General features: G+C 32.0%; 1 protein-coding gene across 3 annotated transcripts in view; it reads left to right on the top strand.

Annotated features, from left to right (window-relative positions):
• The window catches only part of LOC126891825 (lipase 3-like), a 199,613-nt gene that overhangs the window by 61,772 nt on the left and 123,837 nt on the right, over positions 1 to 14,004 (top strand). The window contains exon 4 of one of the 3 annotated variants that reach the window (XM_050661106.1): positions 11,449 to 11,604. The exons of the other annotated variants lie outside the window; for them this stretch is intronic. Within the exon in view, the coding sequence (XP_050517063.1) occupies positions 11,449 to 11,604 (156 nt within the window). The remainder of the gene's footprint in view (positions 1 to 11,448; positions 11,605 to 14,004) is intronic. 3 annotated transcript variants of the gene reach the window in all.

Below are 14,004 nucleotides of genomic sequence, written 5' to 3'. Positions count from 1 at the left end.
TTTTTTCGAAATTTTAGTCTTATTTTGCAATTTCCGAAGCAACAAATAATGGTCGGACCAAAATTCATAAAGTGCCATTTTAAACATTGGCTCATCTACTAAAAGAAGAATATTATAAATAAGATATTTAATTACCCTATTTTTACCTGTAGCGATTTTAACAAAAGAACTGCCATTTCTGACCCTTATTTGTTAATAACTAAATTTCTCGTCCGAACTGTAACGGGCATTTTTGTATTTATAATGTATTAGGTGTATAGTACCCAAAAAGTCCATTTGCAACCTGGCTGCTTAAGTGTGCCGACAAAAACCTTATTTCTCTGGACTACTATTTTAGGCTTAAGATTTGTATAGAATTTTCATAGAGGTAGAGGAGACCGAGGAGAACGGGATACTTGAGAAAGAAAAAATCATAGAAATAAAACTAAACTGTGTATTAAAAAATAACAAGTCAAACAGGATCACTTGCTATTAAACTTCACTTAACTTACTTTATTTATCATCCAAATTGCTTAGTTATTTGGATTTAAAGAACTTAACTTATCAGTCCGAAATTCCACGGAGCTATGTGCTACGGGGCAAAATGGGAATGTATTTTAGTCAGGCTGGCAGAGTTACAAATATGAGCACCTTCGTCTTCATTCTCAACACCTGCACAGGAATTATGAGCCCATCCATGACAGACACTACACACTATCCATCCTTTGGTTGACTGCAAATATAAGCATCCATTGTAAATGCAACCACAATCTTATCATCTTCTGATGACTCAGTGTCCATCTCGTTTTCTTCTTTAGTTTTCTTTGATTTTTGAAGTTATACTTCTTTAGACACGAGGGTGAATTTTTACATTCCCTGGCGCATGCGCACACCGACAGTATGGTATTAGTCGCTACATCTTTTAAGTTATGTAGCGCAAATAAGGTGTGCGTGAAAAGAATACATTATTAGTGTTTTTAGTAAACATATTTATTATAATTTTTATGTCTGTGGAATTGTCTTCCTCCTAATAAGTATTATTGAAAATGTTTATTTTCGATTAATGTATCTGTCACCGTGATTGTAATTATGTCCGAGAAATGATCGACTGAATCCAAAACGGTGGCAGCTGATCGGTAGAGCATTCGCCTAGGGATCGAGAGGTCCCCTGTTCAAATGCGGACAAGGGCATATCGTTTTTTTGGTATTCTTTTTGTTCTTTCTAAAATTAGTTAAATATTTAAATACAATCCAAAAAATTGTTTAAAGTAGATAGGTATATTGACTTTGTTGAAATCATAATATGAAGTTAGATTATATTACAATAGAAGTATAACTTCTTACGTGCGTACAAAGTACACACACATTCTTTTTTTTATTAGTTTCAGTTTTAGTCAGATTCTTCTTATAAAGTTTAAATGCTGTAAAATAGAGGCAATTTAGGAGAACGGGGCAAGATGGGATAATATCCCGTCTTGCCCCGACCGCTTTGCCCCAACAGACATAATTTCAAATAAAATTAGGAATTTTTAACGTAAAAGATATAAAACGGTTCACAGCACGCAATATTAAAATTCAGTAACATACCTATCTATCATATTTGGATGAAAGACGTGATAAAACTAGCACTTCTATAAATATCACCAACATTTTTAACAAAACAAAAGAGCTCCTCTGTAAAGAGCACACTACGTGACTAGAAGCTTCTTTCTAATGACTGAACTGAGTCAACCCTCGTTTGTTCGAATGGGGTTATTGCCAATATTATAACGACTATAAGTTATGTACACCGATGCATTTCCCGTTCTGCACCGAGCTTCGTTTTGCCCCGGTCTCCCCTACTTTGTTTGGTGGCGATTTGATAGGAGACCGTGCATGAATCGTACAGCGCTTTCACACACTAACAGCGCTTTCACACATTAAGAATTTGAAACGTGCGAGATTTAGAACGCACGATGATATTCCAAGGGTGGCTCGTGCAATCATATGGAACCTTTCCCATTAAAAAGAACGTTTCAATCGCCTATAATGAGAAAGGTTCCATATAATTGCACGAGTCACCATTGGAATGTTATCGTACATTCTAACCCTCGCACGTTTCAAATTCTTATTGTGTGAAAGCGCTGTAATGCTCCTCCGAAATCAACGTAACCCTTTCGTTCACGGTGTACAATATATTGTACATCAGTTTACTGATATCGAAATGACGCGACCCGATGTTTCTATCCGCTTTATTCACAATGTACATTGTAGTGTACACATATTAGTTTTAATTTCAAACCGTTGCTTCGATCTAGGGTCGATTAGTTTTAAGTAAAAAAAAATTAAATTCAAGAAACTAGGCTGTTATGATGATTACTTCCATAGAAAAAAGTGTTGTGTGATTGGGTAGAATGCGATCTTAAAAAAATTTGTCACGTATTTCAGCACCTGGTTAATTGGAAGGATACTACAAATCTGGCCTCCACATAAGTGGTCTGTAGCTTCGACATGATAGGTGTGAAATTTTAAACGTTCTTGTTGTTGATTGGATAGGAAGGGTAGCGTAATCTAGCCTCCATGTAGGTACATCATAGCCTCCATACGGTACTTCCGATATTTAATATTATTTTATTCACGTGGACAATAAAGGTAAAACACAAACAACTTTTGTTTCTTAATTATTTATTTATACAATAATGTGACATTTTACATAGAAATATGAGTGACTAAGTTTTCCAACCTAATGAAAATATTTGTAAATTAAATATTTTTAAAAGATTTTTAATAGAAAAACTTATTGGCCCATCTTCCTGGTGACACCTCCAAGGCTTCTACAATATGCAAGCCAAATGGATGCTGCAGTGAAGACAAAAGGGAAGGAATTCTACACTATGCAATTCACAACCCCGTCTGCAGCGTGGTAAAGTTCCAACGGAAAATGGACCTAGTTACTCTATAGGAGTAATACTAATATAAAAATAAAAATGTATACCATTTTTCTTCAGTTTAATTTTTACTTAATTGAGGTTCATCAGAGACTGCATGCAGTCTCTGATGAACCTCTAACAAGAGGTGAAATCGTCGATAAGAGTGCTGGCTGCACTCTCTGATCTAAGTAAAAATTAAGACAGTTTTGGCTTCGCATTGCAACTGAATAAAAATGGAATACATTTTTATTTTTAGAAATATGAGTATTTAATTTGGATTAAATATATGTTTACTTGTTGAATTTTTTCACCGTCTGCACACAACAGCTGATCGGTCATTAGACCTAACAACAAAACGCGAAATAAAATGTGTATTTTAAAACTGTTGGATAAACAATAGGGACCTACAATCAGAAAATCTCTACCTTACAATCAGAAAAATTTACCTTTAAAAAGGTTCTCGATTACAAAATAACAAAAATATCAAAAAACACGAATGAATATCTTTTTATGGTGACAAACAAACTACAAAACACACGCGTCCTCTCGAAAATCCCGTACAATACAAAATCTAGTCAGTGCCAGATTTGTCAAAGTCATGTTCCACCAATCACGATGCCGACATCAGCGCCTCTGTACAATTGGAAGGAAACTAAATACCATTACATTTTTTTACTAGAGTGCGCGGGGCATGATTACTTCAGTGTCTCAACGGAAGGTGGTGTTTAATAGTTTATAGATTGGTTGTAAATGTCAGATATATTTTTGTTGAATTATAATCAACTATTTTCAGTGGGAAATAAGCCACAATTTTACCAAAAAAATGATTTTATTAACGTTTCGACGCCCAAGTCGGGTGTCGTTATCAAAATACAAATTAATACTATATTAAACAAAAATGTTGTTGCTTAGCAAAAAATTCTTCTAATAATTTATTTAATCTGACATATTTATATCGGCAATTCAGGCATGTATTATACATTTTAAAGTAGAAGACTTTAAAATGATGAGCATCGTAAATGTAAATGCATCGTTTTCCTTCCACAATACCTTTTATTAAAGTATTATTTCTATGTTCAAAAAGCTGGACGGGTTTAAAATGAATGGTTTTTGAAAAAAAAAGATCAAATTATAGAGAGCGTTTTTAAATTTTTTTAAAAATCTTCCTTTTTCTCCATGTAACTTGAAAATGATAAGAGATACAGTAATGAAAAGTAAAAAGGAAATTTTTATCTGAAAAAGCCATACATATTTGTGTGATATCTTTTTTTCGTATCTCTTATCTTTTTCGAGTTACATGTAGGAAAAGGAAGATTTTTAAGAAAATTTAAAAATGCACTCTATAATTTGATCTCATTTTTTTCAAAAATCATTCATTTTAAAGATCTTTTCAGACACTACAAAAGTTATTAGTATCATTATACACCTAAAATCGACAGTATTTCTGTTATTTCAAGTTGAATATACCGATTTAAGCATGCAGCAAAAAAACAAACTTTTCTTACCTGCCAAATCCCTCTTTGAATTTTAACTAGAAGATTTATGAAGGAACGAATCTCTTTGTTTTTTTTTATAACCTACAGAAATATTTTCTATAGTTTTTTTGATAGATGCATAGGTTTTAAGGTATTCCCAAAAATCCGTCCGAAAAGGTGTCATTTTTCAATGAAAATGGCCAATTTTCAACCACGAATAACTCAAAAAGTATTGAGTTTTCAAAAAATAATTATAGAACAGTTTTCACCCCCAAGAAGGGGTGGGAACCACGCCCAAGATAAAAGCGCACATCAGCATAGGGTAGACTTTGTTTGTTGAGCTATTACCAACTTACTGTGAAAATATCAAGTAAATCGATGTAATTCGGAGTCAAAAATAACCTCATTGACTGCCCTAAAATGGATAACAGGGAATTATTTTGAGTACGCCAAAAAGTTAAAAAAAAAATGAAAGGAATATGTCTACCTAATTTCAAATTTTTATCTTAAAAAACAAAAATGCATGAGCGAAAGGGTTAAGAATATTTGAAAATCAGAAGAAAGAAAATCAGTGAATATCAGAAAAATCATAGCATTTGATTTGTCTTTAAAAAGATACCACATGCAATGATTAAAGTGAAATTCTTCTGTTAGTGATCCCATAGTAAATAACGAGAAAAAAAAAACAGAAAAAAAACCTCATGATACTATCCCGACATGGTAAACATTTTAGTCCAGAGAAATAAGGATTTTCTCAGGACACTGAAATATCCAGGTATTTAGATGACTACTTTTTTAGTTATTGTAGACCTATAGGAAGAAATCCTACCTGTTTCCTGCCTAGAGCTCGTGTCCGTTTTTTAATTATTTACATAGTGTCAAAACGCGATTTTTTTTCGATTTTTGCACCCCATTAAAAAGCTAAACAGTTAACATATAATTACAAAATTTTATTTTTTAAAACGTTGAGAAAGCTTCAAAATGCTGATTTTTGAATTTGCTTTGCAAATTGCAAAATAAATGAAAATCGATACAGTAGAACCCCGATTATCCGTGCTCCTCGGGACCGGACGTTGGCACGGATAATTGAAAAGCACGGATAATCCGAACATTTATTTCTTATTGTAATACATATGTACGTATATCCATACATATAGCCCTACCATAAAAAGACAACAGAAAAAATAAATATTTATTATGAGTCTCCCTCTCCGCGTATAGAGTTTCTGTCGAGTGATTTACAGTGACGCTATTTTGATAAAACCTCAAAAATGCAATTTGAGTAATAGAAAGTCATCGCACGGATAATCCGCAGCCCGGATAATCCGCACACGGATAATCCGCCCACGGATAATCGGGGTTCTACTGTATTTGTTAATAACTTTTACTAAATTTATCTTAGAACTTTAGGATTTCAACCAAAGTTGGGTATTGGGGTAGTTAACAAACCCTCAAAATTTGAAACCGATCCAATATTTAGTTTAAAACTTATTCTATTTGTTTATCCCAGAGACCTTTGTTTGTAATAACATAAGACAGAAAATAATGAAAATAGGGCAATTCTGCGTATGCCAAATGAAAGCAGAAGAGTGATACTGTCAAAATGTAGATATTAAAAAACCATAACACGTCAAAAAAACTGTCAAAGTGTTTAGACAAATTTAAGAGTTCCTCGGGAAAATTTGTAGATTTAGTTAGTTCTAAAGTCTTTTTTCATTCAACTCAAATCGATTGTGAAGTATTAAAGTGTGTTTCAAGAGATTCTACAGAGTGTTTAGCCGATTTTGTTTGTTTTTCCGTATATTTTAAGTTTTGTTATTTGACAACTGTACTGTAAGTAGAAATTTTTTTTATATACTTATATTTGAACGTCGCCCGTGCCCCGGGATGTCCGTGGGCAAAAATGGAAAGGATCCAGCAGATCCTGGTGTAGAAAATATTGGGTTCACAGATGAGAGCGATATAATTATGCAGACAAATGATTTAAATCAGAATAATTCTCATAGTGAATGTTTAAATGATACTAGTAAAAGTACTAATGATACCATAAACTTGACATCTACTTCAAATAAAACAAATATTATTCAAAAAAGTCAGGAATTTAATTCATCTAATCGATTTAGTTTAAATGATACTGGTCCGTTTTTTATATTTGTTCAACACATAAATTTAAGTATCGGTCGTTTGCATCCAATGAAACTTGGAGAAAAACTACTTTCGCTATCTAGTTATGATAAACATATTATTGAAATTGTTAGTGTAGGTAAAAATCGCATTAAAATTCAAGTCAATTCAGGTGCTGTTGCGAATAAATTAGCAGTTGAAGATTTTTTCGGAAAAAATAACCTAATTGCATATATTCCAAATTATTTAACGGAAAAAAAGGGTCTCGTTCGCGGAGTGGACACTACTCTAACTGAGAGTGCACTACTTAATACTATTAAATCTAATATTCCAATAAAAAAAGTTCATAGAATGACTAGAATAGTTCAAAGTGACGGTGTATCAGAAAGAGTTCCTAGGCAAATGGTTATTATTAGCTTTGAAGGTAAATTAATTCCCCAGTATATTTATATCAACAAAGTTAGGTGTCCAGTTGAAATATATGTTAGTCCTGTTATGCAATGTTTCAACTGTCTTCGTTATGGCCATTCAACGACTCAATGCAAGTCAAAAAAAGATGTAAGAAGTGCGGTAATGAAGGTAACACTGATTGTCCCGATAAATGTACTACATTTTGCGTTTATTGTAAAAATAGTAGCCACGAGTCAGTTTTTAAAGAATGTCCCGAATATTTAAAACAAAAAAAGACTAAAGAAGCTATGGCTAACTTAAATATTTCATTTAAAGAAGCCGAAAAAGCTCTTGAAAATCCATGTTATTCCAGTTTAGTCCAAAAAAATAAATTTGCACCTTTAATGGCCTGTGACACAGACTTTCCTCCATTAAAAAGCTCCTCCCCTAAACCCTCGAATTCCACCACTACTTATAAAAATAATAATCATCTGAATATAGCCCCCCCTAACGATAACCCCCCCAAAAAAAGGAAGACTACTGATACAACTCCTAATTTTCCTCCTGTGCGTAGGGAATACCCGACCAGTTTCTGTTCGGGATCTGTATTTCAATTTGGAAACCATGAGCCCCGTAATGAATTTGATATATTTATAGGCCAGCTCAGTGCTTCACTCAAAAATTTAATCAAACAAAGTATCCTTGACTATTGTAATTCTTCATCAAATGTAGAAACTAATTTTAAAAATTACGAAATTGAATTAGAAAATAAAATTAAAGATATTATAGGTAATATTTTTACATGATTTTAATGGCTGACAAAAGTATTAAAATTATTCAATGGAATATTCGTTCGCTAAATGCGAACCGATATTCTTTACAGCAATTACTGTTTGAAGAACGTTTTGACATAGGTCTTTTATCAGAAACTTGGTCAAAACCATCTGATACTGTTTGCTTCAATAATTTCAATGTAGTTAATAAAAGTAGAATTAGAGGATATGGAGGAGTTGCCATAATTTTAGCAAATAACATTATTTATAATCCCATTTCATTTGTTAACAATTTCAATCCTAATTTAGAAGTTTGTGGTGTAGATATTAAAATTGACCAAAAAATGTATACTATCCTGAGTGTGTGTCTCAGTATGGCTTTCGTAGGAACAAGGGAACTATTGATTGTGTTTCTCAATTAACAACTGATATTCAATTATCATATTCAAATAATAATTATCTATCTGCCATTTTTCTTGATATTTCTGGGGCTTATGACAACGTCAATTTAAATCTATTGTTCGAAAAACTGAAGCACATAGGTATTCCACCTTTGTGTGCTTATGTATTAGTAAACCTATTCCTTAATAGACAGGTATTTATTAGATGTAATGATAGATTGATTGGCCCAAGAGTAGTGCATCAAGGTTTACCACAAGGATCAGTCCTCAGTCCCTTGTTGTTTAATCTATACACTCTAGATCTCCACAGTATAGGAATTAGATGCAGTATATTACAATATGCAGATGATTTCTGCTTTTACAATGTGAATAAGTTGTACCAACAAAGTATTAATTCAACTAAGATGGTACTGGGTGATGCAAGAGAGTATTTTTTTAAACAAGGATTTGACCTTACTGCAAATAAATCAGCGGTGGTGTTTTTTACGCGACATCGCTTACCAGTTATGACCAACATCATGATTAACAACCTAAGTATACCCGTTCATAAGCACTACACTTATCTTGGTATTACATTGGACACCAAGTTAACATGGGATGAACACATTAATAAGTGCTTAATAAAATGTGAGAAAAGTTTAAATATTCTTAAAGTAGTTAATCGCTATCGATGGGGTGCTGACCCTAAAATTAATTTAATGTTTTATCGTGCATATACCAGATCCATTCTCGACTATGGAAGCATTCTATATGGATCTGCCACAAACAGTCGCCTTAAAAAACTAGATCGCATTCAATATAAGGCTCTGCGGTTAGTTCTAGGTGCGCTCAAGTCTACGCCTATAGAGAATCTTTTAGCTGAATCCATGGAGCCTCCTTTACATTTAAGACGACTATTTTTGGCTGAAAAATTTATTCTTAAATGCCAATCTTACAACCAAACTGAACTACTACAAAAAATATGTGACATCTCTGTTTCTAATCTTGTCGACAAATGGTGGCACAACAGGAATTCTCCTATTTTAGCAGTGGCATACTCGAACGTTTCTCAGCACCTAAACAGTCCAGGTGAATTAACTTTCTTTAAATCGAGTTTTAATATATCTTATGCCAATGTTAATGTTTGGTTCCCAAATTTTGACAGTGAGAATCCAGTTGACTTTCAGCAACATATAGCCAAGCTTGATAATCCATGCAGGATTTTCACGGATGGTTCAAAATCAAGATTGGGAGTTGGATGTGCTGTATATATTCCGGATCACCAAGAATCCTTGATGTTCAAGTTAGATAAACAATGTTCCATATACTCTGCAGAAATGTTCGCGATTTATCAAGCTCTAGAATGGGCTGTCAACAAAAAAATTTCTAACAAGCAAGTTGTAATTATGTCAGATTCAAGATCTTCGTTATTAGCTCTAGAAAACACACGTAAACATTTATATAAAAATAGCCTTGTCGTCAAAATTTTAGAAAACCAACTAAAGCTACTGCAAAAACAGACTTCTGTAACTTTCGTCTGGGTAAAAGAACATATTGGTATTTCCGGTAATATAAAAGCAGATTTTTTTGCTAAAGAGGCAATCTTAAAAGGATCGGAAATAACTTGGCTAGATAGAAGCGATCTAACAGCTACTCGCAAGAAAAGTTTGAAACAAAATTGGGATATTGAGTGGCACGCTTTCTGCAATCGAAGCAATAATCTCTACACCAAAATTCATCCTAGTTTACCTACTGAGCCTTTTGCTATCAGAAGTTATCCCAATAGAAATATATATGCCATGTTTATTAGATGTCTCTTTAATCATGCCACTGTCAAGTCATACCTCTATAGATTTAACCTATCCGAATCAGATCTTTGCGATTGCAATGGATATGTTGACGATATTAATCATTGGTTGTTTGGATGCAAACATAATGATGTTGCAATTAAGTTTTTGATGCACAATCTGGTTCAAGAAGAAATACCTTTCCCACAAAATAATGCTTCTCTTTTATATTTGTCTCGTAGAAATTCTAAAATTAAACAAATCATCTGGGAGTTTTTAAAAAGGACTAAGAGGAAAATTTAACTTGCACTGAATGAGTCCGGTTGAATGTGTTTAGCAATAATTATTGTTTTTTATGTTTATCCTTATTATGTAATATTGTCTCCCTGTGAAAGTTCATTAAGTAGATTTTGCAGGGAGGTAATAAGAATAGAATTGTATAAAAGTTTATATTGAAAAAATTAAAAAAAAAAAATATACAAAAAAATATGTATACAAAAAAATATGTAATTTTAACTATTTAGAATGGGAAATAAGCCACAATATTATTAAAAAATGATTTTTATTAACGTTTTCGACGCCCAAATCGGGTGCCGTTGTCAAAATACAAAATACTATTAAATATTAAATATTAAATACTAAATACAAGAAAATAGCTTCAGAACAACATTAAAAAATATGTATACAAAAAAAATGTATAAAAAAAATTAAATCTTAAAAAAAAAAAAAAAAAAAAGTATAATAAATTATAAAAAAATAAAAAAGAGAAAAAAAAATTAAAAACACAAAGAGGGTGTAAACCTCCGCGGGGTTGATCCGGGTTGAAGCCTTATCGCTGTGTAAAAAAAAAACATATATTTATTAGCATTTAGTATTAGTATTTAGTATTAGCATGTAGTTTTTTTTGTCGATTTAATTATTTGTAAATTAATTTAAGTTGGTTAGGGCCATGAATGAGGAGTATACCTACTGGTCAATTAAATGTTTCCACTTCTACATATGTATGTATGTATGTGCGTGCATAAGTATTATATGTGCGCACATGTACCTAATGTATTATGTAATGCAATGTATTATATTTGGAATACTGTAGCAAACAGTAATTTATTATCTATCGTGGCTGAATGGATCAAGTAATCCAAAATCAATACGAAAGGAAAAAAAAAGCCATAAAAAATTATAATGCCAAATTTTTGAAATTTTGTAGTTTCTAAACATTTAAAATAACTTTAAAAATATTGTCCGAAGAAAAAATCTTTTTATACATTCGAAAAGCTAATATTTTAACACGCATTTTCAAATAAAAAAATTTAGCCTAGGTTCATTTGGGCCAAAGTTAGCCATGTGTTTTTTTAATTCACAGCTAATTTGTTTATAATAATTAAGGAATCTCATTGATGCAATTTTAAAGAATGTGATTTGTATTTTTTGTTAAAAAGTTTGCACAAATATTGTACCTTCCCAGGACGCTCTACGAATTTTCAAAAATATCCATAGACTTTTCCAATGTGTATCAATCAAAATCAACTTTTTTTCAGTCTTCAATCTTGTTATATTTTATGTACTTACTCTATTTAACTACTTTTTTCCTGCTATTGTGCTTATGTATATATAGATGATTATTTTTGCAGGGACTGTACGCCTTACTTGGAGCTGATGAGTTAACCATAATGCCCAATATTATGAGTATCTTTAGCACAATATGCAAAGAACAATTATATTTTTTAACTCTATGTTATCATGTACTACAGGTAATTGGCTCACATCAGTCTCAACTCATAGATAAAGTAAGTTCCTGTATTTTTATTATTATTTCGTTATCGTCTTTCGTTCTAAGAAAAAAAATATCAGAAAACATATTGTAATTAAATTAAGGTACGGGTGGGTAAATGCGGACAAAAAGTTCAACTTCAATGTTCAACTTCAAGTTAAGATAGTGAAAAATGCTCCTAGCGATATTCCAAAAATAAAAATACCATGTTGTTCTACATCAAAAAGTATTCGACCAAAAAATTTTTTAGACCGCTAGCACCACCGATAACCCCACAAAAAATTAAAACGTGGTTTTTCGTTTTGTGACGATATCTTCATGTCTGAAAAACTAAGGGCCGGTTGTTCGAACGCTAATCAAGAAGTTCATTACATATAATCAATCAGTTTATTGTAATCAATTTTCTTGATGGGAATCAAATCGAGACATCAAAAATACATGTAAAACACTAATCATTCATTGATTGTAGGTAAAGCATCAATTAAAATATAGCCGCAGCTCTTAAATTATTAAAACTTGCTTATTATTATTGATTTGTAAGTAAAAACAAGAAATTAACATAAAAAAGAATTGAAGTATGGTTTATTTTAAATTAAAACCAAAATAATAAAATAAATCACTCAACATAACCTCAAAATGTGACATCTGTCAGAAGTACGCTTAATCAAATATACCTTTTATACAGGATTTTACTGTTTGTTCAAATATAATTGTAATTAAATATTTGATAATGATCAGTGGATTCCAGTTTTGATTAGCGTTCGAACAACCGGCCCTTAGCCAAACAAAATTTCGAAAAAATTATTTATTGGGTGTCCAATTATATGGATTTTTATAGGGTGGACAATGTGGACATCATGGCCAAAATAAGAAAAAAAAAATAATTTTATCTACTCTATGTCATATTATGTACCTATAAGTTTTTAGTTTGTGAAAACTGTCATTATAGATAGCAGTGCGTGAAGGATTTAAAGTGTGCGTGAAGAAACAATGTATTTTAAATGGGATTTACTTCTTCGCACTGTTTTTAACTTTCGAGTTGTCATGGTGACAATCCTTAACTTTCGCGTTGTCATGGTGATGAAAATATGAGCAATGAATTACAACAAAAGTTTTGACAGTTTTGTGGTTGGAAATTACAGTAGAGCGTCGATAATCCGAACTAATTGGTACAGGGGTAGTTCGGATTATCAAATTGTTCGGATTATCGAACATATGTTCAAAATACATACAAAGCTCATAAACATAGTACATGTACATATGTACATACGTTTTAGTTACAAGGAATAAAATACCGGCATAATAAACAAATTTATTCTATGTATTTCTGCATAAACAAAACAAAAATCCGCGGTCATATTTTGCCCATATTGTCCTATTAAATCCAAAAATTCGGTCCGCGGTCATATTTTTAATTTTATAATTTTTTTTGCGTTCGGATTAGCGATCGTTCGGATTACTAGGGTTCGGATTATCGACGCTCTACTGTAGTTAGAATTTTTAAATGTCAAAGTTCTAAAAATTGTAGAATAGAAATGAATTCCAGTGACGAAGAGTTACAGCTTTTGAAAATCCCAATGGATTGAATAAAATGTTTCCAATTCAGAACGTTTTCAGACCTATCGGTCCATCATCAGTGAATTTGAATACTTGCTAAATAGCCTCAGAACCAAACAATGGTTGAATGTATAATTCGATTTACATTATGTCAAATTAATATTGAACAGGCTAAACGCCGATGTTAAAGGATATAACCTCCGGGAACATGGAGAAACCCTACCAGAAAACTTAAACAACCTTAGGAAACTTAAACCCTACCAGGAAACTTAAACAACCTTAGGCCAACGTTGACTACCTTTACAGCTTTCTTTATTTGTTTATCGTAGATAAAATATTGTATGAAACTATGCGTGAAGTACTTTTTGCAAACTTACGCGATTTATAGCACTCGCTCCGTTGTCGCTCGTGCTCTAAAATCGCGTGCGTTCGCAAAAAGCATACTTCATGAACAGTTTCATAAATAACTATGTCGGCATTTTCTTTAACCGTTTTGACTTCTGATTCGATTTTTCAATCATTCTCTGTCTTATTTTCCTTCAAATACATCCTAAAAAGATCAAACAATTTTTTAAATCTCTAGACCTGAACATAGTCTCAAAAAAAATTGAAACGTATTTTTAAACGTATAAGATCGTATTTTTTCGTTTTTTGACGACATATGTATTCGGTTCTAGTCATCGTAGAATCTTATTTTTTATTTTAATTTATAGTTTTTTTATGACATATAACATGTTATTTAAAAACAAAATTGGCGCAAAATTCAAAATTTTTAACGCTCTTGAAATTTTTGTATAGAGTGTTTCTAAATAAGTGTTACAAACTTTAAGGGTCAATTCTACATAAAAAATAATGACAG

This window comes from Diabrotica virgifera, chromosome 9, assembly GCF_917563875.1.
Source record: "Diabrotica virgifera virgifera chromosome 9, PGI_DIABVI_V3a".
Lineage (NCBI taxonomy): Eukaryota > Metazoa > Arthropoda > Insecta > Coleoptera > Chrysomelidae > Diabrotica > Diabrotica virgifera.
This window is presented reverse-complemented; position numbering and strand designations above follow the sequence as displayed.